The sequence below is a fragment of the Alosa pseudoharengus genome, unplaced genomic scaffold (assembly GCF_046254945.1).
Source record: "Alosa pseudoharengus isolate Yale_2024_CS ecotype anadromous, Long Island Sound unplaced genomic scaffold, YU_APseudo_1.1 YU_APseudo_1.1_scf_20, whole genome shotgun sequence".
In the NCBI taxonomy this organism is placed as follows: domain Eukaryota; kingdom Metazoa; phylum Chordata; class Actinopteri; order Clupeiformes; family Clupeidae; genus Alosa; species Alosa pseudoharengus.
Window position 1 is genome coordinate 34,834,739 of NW_027468664.1, and position 18,256 is coordinate 34,852,994.

The following is an 18,256-nucleotide window of genomic DNA, read 5'->3' on the forward strand; positions in this document are numbered from 1 at the left end:
ATAAATGAGGTACCGTTGGAATCCTTGGATGAGGCCGAGTTCCATGCCACTGATCAAACCCACTCTTGCAGTTCCTCGGAACCGCAATTCTAGTTTATTTATTATTCCTGTTCACCCACTTTTTGTACTCACTACTGCTCCTAGACCGTTTGAGCTATCGACGCGGTTCAAACTCCAAAAATTCAGGCCCGAACCGGTGTAGTGCGCATGTTACTTTCGTGTCGCTTGCCCTTGTCGTTTTCGTGTTATTCCCGTTTTTCGGCGTTTTTCGGCCCCATTGAAATGAATGGCGGAATGTTCAGAATTCAAATTTCGATTGTGACATCACAGCTCTAATTATTTAAGCTTGCACCTGGCAGAGTTCTAAGCCATCTGGCAGAGCTCTAATGGGCTGGGCTGGGCTGTCTGTGTATATGAAGGTGTGTGCATGTAACTTTTGACCCGTATGTCCGATTTTCATAAATGAGGTAGCGTTGGAATCCTTGGATGAGGCCGAGTTCCATGCCCCTGATCAAACCCACTCTTGCAGTTCCTCGGAACCGCAATTCTAGTTATTTATTATTCCTGTTCACCCACTTTTTGTATGCACTACTACTCCTAGACCGTTTGAGCTATAGACGCCGTTCAAACTCCAAAAATTCAGGCCCGAACCGGTGTAGTGCGCGTGTTACTTTCGTGTCGCTGGTCCTTGTCGTTTTCGCGTTATTCCCGTTTTTCTGCGTTTTTCGGCCCCATTGAAATGAATGGCGGAATGTTCAGAATTCAAATTTCGATTGTGACATCACAGCTCTAATTGCTTAAGCTTGCACCTGGAAGAGTTCTAAGCCACCTGGCAGAGCTCTAATGGGCTGGGCTGGGCTGTCTGTGTATATGAAGGTGTGTGCATGTAACTTTTGACCCGTATGTCCGATTTTCATAAATGAGGTACCGTTGGAATCCTTGGATGAGGCCGAGTTCCATGCCCCTGATCAAACCCACTCTTGCAGTTCCTCGGAAACGCAATTTCAGTTTAAATTAGTGTGCTATTGTAGCACTGGTATATTTTGTTAGACTTAGTGTCCTTTATTTTGTCGGTACTTTTAGTTTGACAGGCGGTGAGAAGGTTTTGAAGTTAAAGATGGCCGCCTCTCACCTTTGACCCCAAAAAAACCTAGAACAAGGAAGCTGGAGTCTGCCTGCTACTATCAACCTACTTACCTGCCTGCTGCCTGCCTTGCCCTGCTTACCTGCCCTGTTTACCTAGCTGCTTGAATCCCATCTCATCTACCTGTAAAAGGTACAATTTAAGTTTCTCTTTTTTGGATAGCTTGTCAAATAAGCAAAGCAATACGCCCCAGCTAAGAGTGGCCCTCCACTATAGATACTTTATTGATCCCCAAGGGGAAATCTGAGAATTTATTTGCTTCTCTTTCGGCAACAACGTTTCACGCAAGATTCACTTCACATCCCAGCGCCTGCCTGTATATGTGAACCAGACGTGAACGGTAATGTGTTTCTTTTTAATAAACTGCCTGTACACTTACAAAGTTCTCAATGCTTCGGTTTACATGTAGAGACCCTCATTATGCTACTGTGTAAGTGTGGTGCTATTTTGAGCCTTGTTAGTGGTATAGAAATAGCGATTGCTTTTTATTGTACGTGTGCCCCGAAGGCTAGCGTTAAACGCTAATAAGCGGTTTGCAATAAAACTGGTCACATTCGACTAGCATGAAAACAAATCCCAGCGAACGGTCGAACTCGGTACACATGTGCTATTAACCCCTAGGTTCATTTTGCGCCGGAATTGTCCTTTAAGGCGCCTTGGGCCACGCATTGTGCATACTATGGAATACAACCCTAGTGGCGCCCCTGATCACATATGGAAGTCACTTTTGATAAGAGTGTCATCTCCTCAACCACTTCTAGCTTTGCCTGTCCTTTATTGCTTTCATTTTACTTAAGCTAGCTAGCCATCTACCACCAAATGTCAACAATAATGAGCCCTGATACTGCCACAATCTTTCTCTTCTGTTCTTCTCCATTGTCCCTGGGGTTCGTTTGTGTTCACATGGCAGCATTTAGATCGGAACAAATGATATAACAAACCTACGTGACCTACAATTTTTGTTGACAAACAAACCCACCCACGAATAAATTGTTCCCCACTTGGTCACATTTGACAGTTGAAAACACTATCCCGAAGTCGCCTCACACTTAACCCAACATTTACATTATTATAAGAGCTCTATATGTGCGTGTGTGTGTGTGTGTGTGTGTGTGTCCAAAGTCTCTAGGGTAGGCCTACTCTCCCACTCTCCTGTTCTTGTGCGTAACACAAGCCTAATATCAGACATTCTTTTGAAATTCAAAACATAGGCTAGCTAGATCAATAGGCCTACTCTGTTAAAAGTTGAATGAACACGTAGCCTAATGTGTAGGCCTACACAAATGTAAGCACACTTAGTTTTCCCGCTACACCAGCCTGATTACTTTTTCACTGCAAACGAACCGCTCTGGAGTTTGATTGGAAACGAGCCAAGACCACCTCCCCCAGGCAGTCTCGTCCTGTAGGAGCCATATTTGGGTTTTGTGAACTTATCTGTGGAATAAGAATAACACGTCCCGTTTGTTTTGTTATGAAACAGAGTGTGATTGCTAGCCTAGAAATCTAGATGCACCCTAGCGGCAGCAAATTATATTTGCTTCCAGGGCTAGTCTAGCAACTCTCCGTTGGCTTGTGAGCTCGAAAAATTAAACTTCTATCAGGCCGATCAAATCGTGTATAGTCGTTAGGCGGGCTTAACATAATGATTGATGGCAGAGTTGCAACGGTTTGGCTTGAATTCCCTGCTTCTTGAAAACAAAGAAGATGGATGTTGATGTTGGCCAACAGTGTGACACGAGTTAAGCTTTTTTTAAGATGGCAAAAGTTTGAACTAGCCAACTAGCTCTGCTGGTGGGAAAACGCATGGGACTCAGCGCTGTCCTATTGCATGCAGAGGGAATTTGAAAGACAACCAATTATCCCGCCCCTCGGACTGAGCACTGCGAACGGTGAGTGCCCAGACCCTACATTTTAATGTGGGTCTGGCTCGTCAGGCTATGCGATTGCTGCTTTCACACTGGTCTTTGGGGGAATGACTCCACCTTCTGATTCAATGACTCAGGTATGAAAGCTCCCTTAAATTCACATGATACAATGACTGAACATCTATAAGACAGAAACATATGTCTGTCTGTTACTGTGTTTTTTGTGATATCTGCCGAACTGTCTGTCCGACTGATTTCAAACTTGGCAGGTGTCTTGCTATGGGCACGAGTAAATGCAGTGCCAAGTTTGACACTGTTCGGATAAGAAATGCAAAAAATATTGTTAAATATATCTGTAAAAGAGGCACACATTGGCTTTTGCCACTCTACTGTATCCACTCCCCTTCTCAGATAGCACTGTAGGCTACCAGAGAGGATAGAAGCTGAGCTTTGGCAGAACTAAATCAGTGTAGGCTAACGGTATAAAGTTAAGTGAGTGCAAGATGTGTAGCCTCAACAATAATCTTGTATGTGGTTTGCTTGCATGAAATGATACTGCGGATTTTGCAACAACAGGCCAACAAACACAGGTATGCAGTGGCTATTCAAAACAACGTAAAAAATTATGTGCAATAAACACACCTGAATAGTCCATGCTACTTTGGACTGTCTCTATAATAATAAACAAACGTCAATTTCGACTACAAGGTCCCAAATTGAAACAAGCGATAATGGTCCCGAATTTAAGGATGTTTCAGAATGTCACCCATGCAAAGCATAACCAGCGACATACAACGAGTGGCAGACAGAGCGTGATGTCATTTATTGGCTACCAATGGTTTTTGAGTCAGATCATTGTAAATTTCATATGATGATGCATCATTCCACAAAAAGAGTTTTTCTATACTTTATCATCAAGTTATTCAATAGGCTAAACATATAGCCTTGACTCTAAACAGCTGTTAGGCTTATGTCATTTTGGTCTGTAAAAAATGTCTAATGCAGCCATGCTTAAATCCTGCTCACTTCAACTTTATTTTATTATAATATAATATAATATAATATAATATAATATAATATTAAATAATATAATATATCATATAATATAATATAATATAATATAATATAATGTTCAGTATTCATTATTGAATGTTTAGCTGGAATTATTTTTTCCATATCATCCTTTTTTTAAAGCAGGCCTATTTGCGGGCATGTAATTGGGCTACATGTTTTCTACAAGAATAGCATGTTTGAACGGGCCCTGCACTAGTGTAAACAAACATGTTTATTATATGGGTGTGGGTAAAACATGGGTTTGTTGTATAAAATGACATAATAAAACTGTCATGTGGATACAGTGCAGCTTATAGTTAAGAAGTTATGGTAGGTCCCAAGGCATGGGTCCTAATGGTAGGTCTCAAAATGCAGACCAAATGACCAACGCAACTACTATCAATAAAAAAGAAAACATGCTTTTCCATTAATTCCATAATTGGCGTGCTCCTTAATGTCCCATAGTGGCTTTTACATATCACTGCTATTGTAAGAGTCAAAGCGTTATGTAAGACAGACATGCAGAGCATCCAGATTGACAAGTTTCACATGAGTTCAGCAAGTTGCAAAAGGAAATGGAGTTATGTCTCACCTTCACAGTCCAATAAAGTTTCTTATGTATTCAAATGGGGTGTAAACAGAACAAAATGACAAGGTCAGTTATAAGCATCCTAAGGGAGAAAACCCTGACCTAAGAACAAAACTTGCATAAGTGTATGCAAGTACCTATTTATAGTTTGTTAACAGTGTATGCAATGCAAATACTACAACACAGTTATAGTTCAGTTATTAAGTGTGCATTATTGGTGTAGTTTATTTGCATATGCAAATGAGCATAATACAGTTTTAGAGAGCATACACACAGTAAATCGCCAATAAACCTTCTTTTTTCCATAACCCTACCACTCATACCCTTTCACACACAAACAAATACAAACATAAAGTTACCCAGTGGTCTGTTCTTGGGTTGGATGCTCCTGCGCGTGGTGGAAAGTCTAGCTCCACTGCGACCACGAGACTCTGTTGGCACCTTCTGTATGGACAACAGGGGGCGTCGCAACTGTATATCCACAAATGTATAGATATAAGCACAGGGACATGTACATCCGGACAAAATAATTTCTGCCAGTACTACACATATCCTGGTGTTTATTCTAGCTTACCTGCCGCAAGCCACGTTTTCTACCTAAGGGTGGTTGGATCAGCATATTTTGTTGACCAGGCTCACTCTGGACACTTGCCACCCTAGAGAACATATACACATGCAATTGAACACAGACAAAAACACAAGGTTTGAAGATGACAATGCATTTACTGATAGAGTAGAAGAATAGTGTACATGCACACACCTCCCGCAAAAAGGGGGACTCATTTCCTCCTATTTCCACACAAATTTGTGCTTTGGATGATTTAGCCTATGTCTGAATTCCTCTGAGTCTGTGACAATTTGAAATTATCACTTAGTTAGATAATTAAGATATGGTTTTGATATGATACGGTTATGATATGTTTTGGGATGTACTGTAATATTAACCATTTTGTCCTTTAATTCATCTTGTGAACAGATGTTAAGTGCATTTTAAAGATACTGTTATGAGGTTCTTTGAATGTTTGGATAAATCCAGGCTAATGTGATTAAAAGAAGGTACACCATTTAAAATATTACTGGCTTCACGTCACATATGATATTTTTGTACTTATCTACTGACTGGCCACAGTATAAAACTAAAAATGTTTTGTATTATACATCAGCACACGTGAGAGTGAAAATAGGTTGAAATGTTCAACAAATTTTGGTAAGGATAGCTTCAGAAAACAAGAAAATGTAATGGTTATGTGTCTGCCGTGTCAGATATGGACATCCACAGGGGTTATGGGAGATGGAGTGGATAAAGATGAATTAAAGATTGAAAGAATTCCCCCTTGAAAGTCATCACCATTTCCTCAATAATATACTTGCTTTTCCTATTGGTACATATTACGAACGTTCATGCCCAAATAAAGGCAAAAGTTATAAGTCTGCTCAGATTAAACGGAACTACAGTAGCAAAAAGTGTCAAAAGGCTGAATGATTTGAAAGTTTCAACAGGTGCATAAGTATAAGAAACACACATTTACAGTTCCAATGAGCCAACACATAAAGGTGCTTATTACAGCACCCACTTGAGATCGTTTTCTTTGCTACACAGCTTCAATGTGCCATTTTCACATGGGCAAAAATTGACAGTGAGACAAATTGTCCACCAATTGTATTTGCTATCATATAAAAATATTAATGTAATGAGGGATTACAGGTAATAGTAGAATGTATTTAGAACAATTGTTCTCCACACAAATCCTCCTTATTGAGTTTTAATCAAAATAGTGAAACCCAGAAGGTTCAATCATGCATAAGTTATACAATTAATTTGTTCCAAAGATAATTTGAATAATCAAAAGCAACATATAAAATATCTAATAAATGAATGAGTCAGACTTTATTCAGTATATAGTTTAAAGTATACATACTCTTTTGATCCCTTGAGGGAAATTTGGTCTCTGCATTTATCCCAATCCGTGAATTAGTGAAACACACTCAGCTCACAGTGAACACACAGTGAGGTGAAGCACACACTAATCCCAGCGCAGTGAGCTGCCTGCAACAGCGGCGCTCGGGGAGCAGTGAGGGGTTAGGTGCCTTGCTCAAGGGCACTTCAGCCGCTTTCTACTGGTCGGGGTTCGAACCGGCAACCCTCCGGTCACAAGTCCGAAGCGCTAACCAGTAGGCCACGGCTGCCCCTTCCAGAGTATTCCTGCTCTGGCCTTACAGTTATCACTTCAGGTCCTTGCTTTTACTGAAACATGGATTAGACCAGAAAACACAGCCATACTTGCAGCGCTGTCAACTAATTATGTCTTATCCTATACCAGTCCTTTATCTGGTTGAGAAGGTGGGACATGGTTTCTTGTCTCTAATGACTGAAACTGAAACAGTTTCAGCCTGCACACAGCTATGGCACATTTGCACATCATGCTATCATTATAACTGGTATAAATGGTAAAAAATATATCTTTAACTAATATGAATGGAAACATCCACACATAAACCATAACGATAACATGAAGAACGATTTTTGTTGGGCATCACTTCCAGAGTGATTTTGAGAACAATAAAAACTTGACGGCCAAACAGAATCCATCAAATTTTAGCCATTCATCATCAACGGGGGAGAAACTTTCCTTATTGTTGGTCAGGATGCTTTTATCATTATAGTTATCTGTATAGTTGTTATCTTTCCTGGTGTAAATAGCCCTTAACTGTCCATTGTTTGAATATTCATTTGGACAATCCATTTCTCCAGTTGAATTATTGTCCCTACTTAAAGCATAATCTAACATGTGTTCAGTCCTCCTACTCATAAAGCTGTACTTCTGCTAGGTACTTGTACTACAGAAAATCTTGTAGTAACTGTACATACATGTATCTGATCATTGCTTTATCAGATTTTCCGTGCTTCACCTGTAATATCCTGCTGTTCCTCCTCCTACAGTTGTTTCATCACAATCTCAGAAGCCTCTCAAGCAATTTGTCCTTGATGGCAGATGATGTAAATTCATTTATTTCCTATTCATATCATTTCCTATTTTGCAGTCAGCGCATATTGGAATTTTCCCTCCACAGGTACATGTGCGCCCACGGGGGCGTTTCAGCGAAAAGAGGGGGCGTGTTCCGGCGCAAACGGTCCCTGTTGATATTTTGCAGTTTCAGAAAACAATTCCGCCACAGACCAGGAACCTCCTGGTCTAAAGTCAGTGGCGCAAATTCAGATGCTATTTTAAGGGTGCATGCATGGCCACAGGCCTGCATTAATGAATGCTATGCACATCGATCTACAGACACCCTGTGCACAGATGGAAACATTCAAAGCCTTGATAATATTTGTCCATTTCCCAGTTTTGTTCGTGCATTGGTCAACTAAAAATGTAGTAGCCTATATAGTACATATCTACATGCAATATCTTTACAACAACAACGCCTAATTATGACCTATTAATTAAACTTTATACATCCCTATAAAGGCTAAAGTTACCTTTAGTTGTGTTCCAATTTACCGTTGTGTATGGCTTTAAACATTGTGTGCGCTTTAACATCAGCCTATAAGCATTATTCCAGCTGCGCTAAGGTTTTGACAAGCACCACAATTTTGCCTACCTTGTTGTAGCCCATCTGAAATAACTCCAAACTTTGCTATGTTTCCTCCATCCTTTCGTTGTTTTCAAAAAAGTTTTATATCCATGATGGCCTTGAAGTCTTGATTTTGTGAATTCGCTTAAATAAGCTCATATGTGCTGTTAACCAGCAACCATGGACAGTAAAAGAAAGCAGCAAGTAGCCTTGGCTACAATTTCTGTAGTTGCTGCGTCCATTCATTGTTATTCTCTCTCCTGCTCAAACAAAAGTTGTGCGTGCATTAAGTTGATGATAACGTGTTTACAAACTCTACTTTACATAAAATATTGTAAATAGCCTACTGTCATGCAGTTAATGGGGATACTGTGCAGAGTTGGAAAGTTAGGTCAACTTGGAAACTGTTTACAGCCGTAGCTTACACTTGCAGGAGCGCTTGCTTGGGCGCCTGTGTTGCGCAATGCACTTTGCTCCTCTCATCTATACGACGCAGTTCCCATTTCTCCAAACTACACATAATTACAGGGACAAATATTGCTACACGAGGGAAATCAGTGTGGTGTCCGATGTGAAACAATAGGTATAAATCTAGTGAACACATTTCCACGAATCACGGATGTGTTAATGACATAAATTAGGAAATATTAGTGGACTTAATGAGACGTGATGTTGAACTGCATGCCGATGCCATTTAACCCAAATGCCCCAGCAGCAGCACGGGAGAGGAGAGCTTATCTGACAGATCTGCATTGTCTATAGTGAGGTAATGTTAGATTACATTGCAAAAATATCACCATGCATTCATAACCTCGTGATTCAGTGAGAGTGATCCCAAAACATCGGAAAGTGACATTTCTGTATTACATTTTGTCAAGAGGAAAAATCAATAGCAAACTATTCCCAACTGACTATAGTGCTGTGAACCGTTCCTGGCTGCGCCTGGCAAATCCACCATCATAATAGCAATCCGCTATGTGAGATGATGCTCTGATTGGGTTATTGCACGTTACGCCCAAACCACAAACCACACCAATAATGTAGCTACTACAGACCACCCCATTTTAGATTTGCGTCGGGCGCAACAGTCATTATCCCGCCGGTAAAATAGAAACAGCGCCCAAGATCCGCCCACAAAGCGATTTGCGCAAAGTCAATTGCGCTAAAGTGCAAGATAGAGCCCTTAGTGTGCAAAAGGAATTATTGAATTTCTTCCTAAGGTGGACATTTCTCAGCTGTAGTGGTTTTGGTAGAGTGGTTTTGTTTTTGTACATTGGAATCATGACAGTCAGTTTGTCACATTAAAATGTCTTTTCCCTGATACCTGTGTGATACAAGTCAAAAATAGAATGCAACATTATATAAAAATCGCTTCAGTCCTGGTGTGTACACCCTGTTTGTATTTTCTCAATATTTTGTGTCATGTCTGGTATGTAAAGGCTTTAAGGCTTCAAAGCCACCTACCAGTAGGATAATTACCTTAGGGCTAAGGTTAAAGCAACAGTGGACAGACTCAAATCAGGGTTTCCGTTGTCCGGTAATTACCGGACATTGAAAATGAAATGTCCGACAAAATTAAATCTCTCCGGTCAAATTGTCCGATTGAAATTGGCTAATAAACCCGTCCCCTAACGCAATCTGAATTTGAGAATAAGACTTAATAGGTAAGCCTATATTATACGTCCTCTGGCTATGTTTTTAAATGAACAGGCTTTACCGTTTGAAAAGTAAGCTATTAAACAACACGCATAGCCTGCTGCATTTGAAATAAGAAGCGCACGCTTAAAACGTCCATGTTAAACTGTGAGGCGATTCAAACATGGCCAGGCCCAGGCAGACTAGCCTTAAAAGTTTTTTCAGAGGCCAGACGCGATGGATGATGATAAATTGGTAACGTCTGAAGCCTCAGATGTCCGGTAGAAAAAGTAGAAGTTTCGGGCGTATCTGTCGGAATCAGTGACATTGGAACAAACAATGTAGCCTTTTTAAAACAACGAACGAAGCGGACTTGCTGTCCATGAAAAGATACTGGCTAGATCTTGTTAGGCATGTTTAAGTTAGGCTAATGAACATGTTGCATTCTATACAGCCTGATTATGTCATTCTTTAAGCTACATAGCCTGTCTCCAGTTTTCCTCAATTTGACTAATTAAGAAGGGATAATAGGATATTTGACCGGCATATCATCAAAATGTCCGGAAAACGAAACCTCTGCCGGTCACTTTGACCGGCACCATTTTTTTCTAGCGGAAACTCTGACTCAAATACAGTAATTCTAGATTCTGGCTTAGTCAAAGCTCTGTAGGCGTGCCATTCAAACCACCTTTTTCATTCCAAGAAAGATGAAAAGTACTGCAGAATAATGTGCAGAGTTGATACTCTCTCACTTCAAACTGCACCAGAGTGGTTCTCCACGCCTTAATGTACAAAGGTTGAGTAGTTATGAAAGTAAAATACTTTAGTTGTAATCAGGGACAGAGCCAGACCTTGTACACATGCATGGCTTAGCCCAGTCTGTAACACAGGAATGCTAGGGGTCTGGGTCATACCCCCAGTGAGAAAACTTTGAATATTGACTTCTGGATTTTTTTTCCGCTGGTAGACGACTGGCAGTAGAGAGTCTTACAGAGGCTGCAGAGGAGGATTTCAGATGTTTGCAGTGGTGATGAATCTGGTTCATTTTATGTAGTTCTATTCCATTTTTTTATTAGAATAATGATTAAACATAAGTTTGTAAGTGCAGGCGTTCTTCAGACATGATGGTGTATTTTAGTGTATAGTGTAGCCTAGTGGAAATATCGGTTTACCTTGTACTCCTCTGAATTTGTGCTTGCACATGTGCAAATGTTATGTAGCCCAAGGCACAGATGATTGTTCGGTGTCTAACCCTGGAAATACCGATCACACCCTATATCTCTCTCCCACTCGCTTCCTGTCACTCTCTACTGTTCTGTCTGATAAAAGGCATAAAAAGTGTCTAGTGACTTTTACCATTGGAGAGCTGAAATTGTGCAGTCTCTCATGATATGCGTGTGATATCTGTGCGATTAGAACTTGATAAGCAATTCAACTGAGATGAATGGAAGTGTAATTTATGTCCATAGCAAAAAAGATTCAGGGCTTTTTTTTTTTAAAAGATATGGGGCTTGAGCCCCTCCCCTTGTTCAGCCACTGATTGTAGTTTATTTTTAATTTCAGTAGAGCAATTATGCCTTCCGATATTTGTGTTTGTTATGTAAACCATACAATAGTGATGATTTTCTGGGGGATATGGATATGCTTGCAAGCCATTGTACAAGCTCTTGATGTGAGTTCTTATACATGAAGCACACCACTTATTCGCATCGATCTCAGTTTTGTACAAATAATTGTGAAATAATTACTGTATACTTGATGCACTTTTTTTCCCATTTTCTTAACGGAGTGCCTGTTGCCACTTGCCACTCTCAGCCCCACACACTGATATCCCAAAGCAGAACAAAAATAATAGTTGATATATGACTGTATTGAAATGGCTGTGAATGCAATGATATACAACCTCCAGTTCCACATCAAAGATCAAAAGCACAAAATCCAATTCCCCATGAAAAACAAAACTACACACGCATTTAACTTCACAATGATTCAGTGGATGGTATAGACTGAAGATGAATAAGAACAGCTGTCAGGGGCACAAAAGCACTACACTGGTCTTATAGGACAGAGACAAAGAGATACAATAGTATCTTGGCTTTTGTGATGACTGTGAAACAGAGATCCTACCTCCTAACACACATAAATGCACACACAAATGTACACACACACACAAACAGGGCTTCACACTGATTGTACCTAGACAGGTTACCCTCGTCCAGCAGTCCCTGGCACTCATCTAGCACATTGGGTTCACTGTGGACGGCAGGAAAAGCATTATGGAGAGGATGGACAGGCTAACTGCCCTTGAAAAATCCCTCTGAAGAGGAGGAGCTGTACTATAAGGTCACACCCAGAGCCATGTTCATAAAGTCTAGAATATTTGCTGTTGAACAGATAATGCTGTGTATTTCACCATATCAATCTCAATGAGAAAAAACACTACTTTCTGAGAGAGCCATCTAATCATCCCATGTCTGATGTCAATATTTGGTCAGGTTGATTAAAGGGTAATTCTGTCATTTTCAACCAGGGAAAGAGTTGTATATAGTTGGGGGTGCTTGCACTCACAAGTTGAGGTGGAATCTATACTTGCTATGTTTGGGGTATAGGCCTATATTGCACATCTACAGCAAGCTTTACAAGCTCAGAGTAACGGCAATATGGTTATTCCATGTCAATTCACCCAGATTTAGATACTTAAAACATTTATGACTGATTCATATTAAACTAATCACAATGGAAATATTAAAAAGGCAAGTTCATATTGCCACCAGTAGCAGCAGCATACATGGAATCTACACTGGAAGAGACCCCAGTGGTTTAATGGTTAAACCCAGAGTCGTATAAAGGTACCTTTTATATGGCTCTGGTTAAACCCTTAGCTAAGAACGTCTGCTGTTTACTCAGACACAATTTGCTCTAAATACCCTTGTTTAAATACGTAACAGACTTTTAAATAATTAATGCAAACACTAGCAACCTAGTTTTTCATCTACTATCAGTGGAAAGAAGTACAAACAAAGCTGGTGGTGTCCAATTTGCATCTTAGGCAAGCAGGCTGAGAAGGAATGCTAGAAGGTATCGCCCTCCTTTATGAATATAATCATTATTGATGAGATTCAGAAATAATCTTACAAGTTTCACATACGATTCACAAAACGCTTGCATCTCACCAATCTCTGCATAGACACTAATTGCTAATTAGTAGCCAAAAAAGTGGTAACAAAGTATGTATAACAAAAAAATATAAGTGCAACAAACTTTTAGATGTAATCCCACCCATGAAAACAAAGACTGCTTGAACATGTGCAAACATTTGTGTTTTACTAAAGGACAAAATGACATACAGTATGTCATATAGGCTACCATACCAATTTATGATAATAGTCAGTGTAAGCCTTTAAAGATGGAATATTTAGCCATGTAGGCAAAATAGGCATAAGGAATGAATATGTGGCAGCAAATGATTAGATGCCAGTCATATATGATCATAACCATTCTCAACCCCTTTTACTTTGCATTTAGCCATACTGACTTACTGACCATACTGAATAGATTACCGAAGTGTGATGTTCCGTTTCCATGACGGCAGAATCACTGGATCTAAACAAACTTTCGAAGTGGCTTAAAGGACCAGTATGTAGGAAATAATAGAAAATAAATTGTAACCATTCCAAAAATGATCACCATTATGTCATCAGAGAGTAAGGAAACACGATGAATTGAAGTAATGGCTTATTTGACAACACGGGGCGGAATCTCTTGGAATTTTCGTTTATGTTTTGAATGATTAATTCTAGAATAGCGTATTAATAATGGGTTGTCGCGTCCCCCCATTTGGGCTGCCCAATTAGCAAAAGCCAACTGTCAACAGCTGTCAGTTGTAGTCATGAACGAGTAGCCTATCCTACGAGAGGCAGGCACATTGCCAAAATTAAAACAAGAAACCAATTAAGTGGACATCGGAGGAGCTTCCTGAGATGGCGACGTCTTCGTTAAACGAAGAATATACTGGTAAAGTTTTTGTTTTCACTGTTTCCGTAATGTGTAGCTGGGTCATGGTTGGAGAAACGTTTAAGCAGCTGCAGGTCAACTAACGTTAACTAAGTCTGCATTACATCTGGCAACCCAGAAGAGGCTCGCGTCTAGGTAGTCTTGAGAACGTTCACCAGTGTTTTGATTTTGGCCTACAAAACGTTCGTTAACAATCCTACAAATCGCTCCTTTAAATAGCATTGAATGTAGACATGTGGCATCATTTCGAGTTAATAAATTGTTTTAAATGTAGGCCATAGCCATTTAAACTCGTTTTATCTGCTAGGCAGCAGCTTAGCCACATAATACAGATTAGGCAGGTGTAATACAGTAGAAAGAAACAAAATTCCAGTGGATATTTCACGTCTGGTAGCTGTTAAGAGTGAATTTTTGCCAAAAAAATAAAGCCAAAACACATTTAAGGATTTTAACCGCATGCTGTGAAGTTACATGCAGGTCTTTTTTACGGAGGAAATCCATGCTAAAATAAAACTCTGTAGTCACGAATTTGATTGTGTTGGTATGAATATATGTTGTAGTATGTGATTCCTACAGTGTAAGAAAAATATACTAATGTCTTAGAAACGTAAAATTATTGAAATAGATTAAGGAAGCCACCGCTATGGTGAATTACTATGGTTAGATTGATTTGTTTAGATCCAGTGAAATTGCTGCTTTGACAACGCTACGTCATGGTACTCTATTCCATACTTTATGCGAGCATAAATGTATATATAGTTTTCTGATGTACAAGCATTTCATTAATGTGGACCACTGTTTTTGTAAGTGAATGTCTGTGTGGTTGTTTAGTGTTTCTGTTTAGCCTGAGTAATCTGTTTTGTCTAAATGGGTATGCACCTGTGGCTCGGAAGCATGGTGCCACTGATGTGTTCAGGCTGTGAAGTTCCAGTGGCATGGCTGGAAAAGCGTCGATGAGTGATAGCACTTGGAATAAATGCCTCATGCTCACTTACAACACTGGGTATACTCATGGAATCATCTGGAACGAGAAAGATGAATGACATCAGAGATGAGACATGTCAGTTGATCTACTGAGCATGTAAGCGACAGACAGCATTATAATGGAAGAGTTAAATGTGAAAGAGTGAAAGACTAAAACATGTCTGACTCTCTTCATCTTCCTCATCAGTGCGGCTAAGTGTGTCTTGGGATGGTTGGCGTGATGGCTGGCTGTCCTGCTCCCAGACCGTCCCTGTGCCAGTGTTTGAACGGGACATGGTGGCCAGACTTAAGCGGTAGGCTGATGTGGATGTCCCCACCGTACTAATAGACGTCTTTCCCTGATATGCTAGACAGAAAAAGAGCAACAGGTTAAAATATGGAAATCAAACAAAGCTTCTGAAACATGCATCTCATTCATTGATTGTGAGCCTAAAAAATAATAATAAATGTATCTGCATTTCAATGTCAGTCGTAAGCAAGGCTTTGAACCGGTTCACAGAACGAAAACGAAAACCAGAAACTTTTGATGTTTTGCTGGAGCAGAAACGAAACCAGAAACTTTACATTTGTTAATGTTCCGGAACAGAATTTTTTCCGTTCTTTGACAAGATTTCTATGCAATATGACTTGGGGAGGTTCACTTCCAGCCCTTCACTCATCGGGAGAAATATAATAGAGAAGTTTGCCGCCAACTGTACAGGCAGAATCTTTTTTCATTTCCCTCTGGGCCCTGACAAAGTTATTGACGTTTATTTAAAAGTCTATATTCATAATGGCAGCTGTACGTACACCATTGTGATTTTGTATTGTCTGATGACATAAGAGAGACAAAAATGCACTGATTGGGCCCTGACCAGGTTTGGCCAATTGATGTTCACAATGGCAGCTATGTAGCCTACCATATTTTAGTTATTTGCATGAGTTGCATAGGCTTTTGGATGGATGTAAGAACTACAGTGATGCTTCTGTAATGCTTTGTGGTTTTGTACTGTTGGATGACAAGAGAAACAAACTGATTGGGCCTTGACCAGGTATGGTCAATTGAAGTTCTCAATGACCGCTATGTAGCCTGCCCTATTTGTCATTTGAGCTGTGTTAGAAGTATAATGGATATGTGTTCAGTTGTTTGCCAATAAACGACATGGCAGACATTTTCCTTGTCTTAATTCATGTATAATACTGAAAAAATGTAGGCATGTCAGAATTACAGTTATGCCGCTTACATGATAGTGCTTTTTTAATGTTTGATTACAGGATAGAGACTTAAGGAAAATTATGTAGACTAACAATATAATTTTAAAGTCCTAATGATCAGCCTACTTATTTGTATGTCCCGCAGCTGACATGGAACGTTATTAACCGGTTCGGGAGCTTTTTTTTTTTGTTGTTCTAACCAGTTCAGGAACATCAATTTTAGGGTTGAACTGAATACCGGAAACGTTAAAATACTGTTTCTGTTCGGAACGAACCAATTGGGAAAAAATTCTGGTTCAAAGCCCTGGTCGTAAGTAGGCCATAATTATTCTCAGCTTCACATCATGAAATCAAACTGAGAATTGTATCCTACTGGAGACCAGATTTTTTTGTAGTTATAAATCTCTGACATAAGCCAGTAAATGTAAAAGCATGGGCTCCCTCAAATTCCATAGCACATCTCACTTTGCCTCACAACACACCACACACCTAATGGCTTATATTCATCTTGTTTTATTATCTCAAGTGCCATAACTTAATGTGGTGATATGATGTTGACTGTGACTGAGTTTTGAGAATAGTCTTAAAGGAAAATTCCGGTATTTAGCACTTTGAGTCTCTTTTCTGGTTTGTTTTGGATGAACTAGAATGGTGGACAGTGAAATTTTGACGATTGGTCCTGTCTTGACTTTTCTGACTCGTTTTGAATCGCCTTTACTGCTTTACAGAGTGGCTGCCTACAGGCATGCACAAACATGTCCTTAAAACAACCCTTAACGTTCTTTTCAAAACTGTGCAACTCACCGAGTGGTTAGTGGTGTTCGTTGATCAAATATATTGGCGCAATGTATGATTTCCAGCCGTCTTATTTGCTATTGTGGAACTATTTTTTCAGACACCTCACAACCGCGTATAAACGTCCGCTCAATATTTGAGCCTGAAGTATAGACAGTAAAAGAAGGTCTTGCAGAAGCTCTCTTCGGGGTGTTTTCACATAATGTCCTTTATAAAAAGAACCAAACTCAGGGGATCAGAAAGTGGACCAAATGTTAATTAGGTTTTTTAGCCAAGTATACTTGCATATACAAGGAATTTGTGCTCTGGTTTTTACCCATCCGGGGGTAGTGTACAACACCCCCACACTATAGTTTTTTTAACTCTCTTATATGTCCATATTTATTTAATGCTCGTGTATAGACTTTATTCTTGCACTGTTGCACTGTTGGACTTACTCATTTGCACCATCACCATGACAGTCACTCACACAGAGCACCTTACCTTACTATGCACAGAGAATCACAGGCTCAGTCCCTGCCTCAGTCATTGCAAGCGCCTCATGATTAATCACCCACTATGTGGATACTGTTTTTAGACTTGATTTAGATTTAGTGTTATTTAGTATAATTTGTATTTTAGTATATTCTTTATCTTCTACTGTCCTTATTGTTTAGTTGTGTTTTACATATTTTTTATATATACTTCTAATTACTTTTTTCTGCTGTTAGTGAATGTGTGATGTCTGTATGCTACTGAGACCTTGAATTTCCCCTTGGGGATCAATAAAGTATGTATGTATGTATGTATGTACTGTATGTATGTATGTATGTATGTATGTATGTATGTATGTATGTATGTATGTATCTACAGTATCTATCTATCTATCACACACACAGTGTACATTCATTCAAACACACACACACCCTCAGAGCAGTGAGCACACTACATACACACCCGAAGCAGTGGGATAAAAGGGACTAATTTTGTATTCACTTTGGGGTGAATTCTCCCATTCGTGCGTAAAAAAGCTTTTTTTATGTAAGCCTTTTTAGTTACGCACTTCTGCAGGCACGTGCAGAGAAGGGGGGCTACAGGGGCTCTAGCACCTGCCCTTTTGCCCCTTTGATGTCCAAGTGCCCTTTTGACAAGACCCGTTTTTTACTTTTTAAAATTTGTAATTCCAACGTGAATAGGGGAGCGCGGGGCACAAAGTAACGCGGGGTTAAATGTAACACGGACTTTTTCCCTATTTGCAGGGGGTTGATCGAGGCATGCTATTGGTCAGTTAATCACATTACTATGAGACGGTGTTCCACAAATTTTCAGTCAGTATGGACGTGTTTCCACGTAGATCTGCAGCAAAACGCCTTTTGAAGACATCAACTTAAATGTCTAGGTGGTACTTGTCTTAACATTACTGAGTTG

At 39.8% G+C, this 18,256-nt stretch overlaps 1 protein-coding gene across 5 annotated transcripts in view; it reads right to left on the reverse strand.

Moving 5' to 3' along the window:
• Nucleotides 1-18,256, reverse strand: part of unc80 (unc-80 homolog (C. elegans)) — a 333,697-nt gene that overhangs the window by 20,424 nt on the left and 295,017 nt on the right. For 3 of the 5 annotated variants that reach the window (XM_076297160.1, XM_076297158.1, XM_076297156.1), the window contains 6 exons: nucleotides 15,027-15,206; nucleotides 14,756-14,897; nucleotides 12,059-12,115; nucleotides 5,226-5,307; nucleotides 5,011-5,122; nucleotides 4,655-4,675 (listed from right to left, as the gene is read on the reverse strand). In XM_076297160.1, coding sequence (XP_076153275.1) covers nucleotides 4,655-4,675; nucleotides 5,011-5,122; nucleotides 5,226-5,307; nucleotides 12,059-12,115; nucleotides 14,756-14,897; nucleotides 15,027-15,206 — 594 coding nt within the window. The remainder of the gene's footprint in view (nucleotides 1-4,654; nucleotides 4,676-5,010; nucleotides 5,123-5,225; nucleotides 5,308-12,058; nucleotides 12,116-14,755; nucleotides 14,898-15,026; nucleotides 15,207-18,256) is intronic. The other 2 variants (XM_076297161.1, XM_076297157.1) reach the window with 2 other exon arrangements.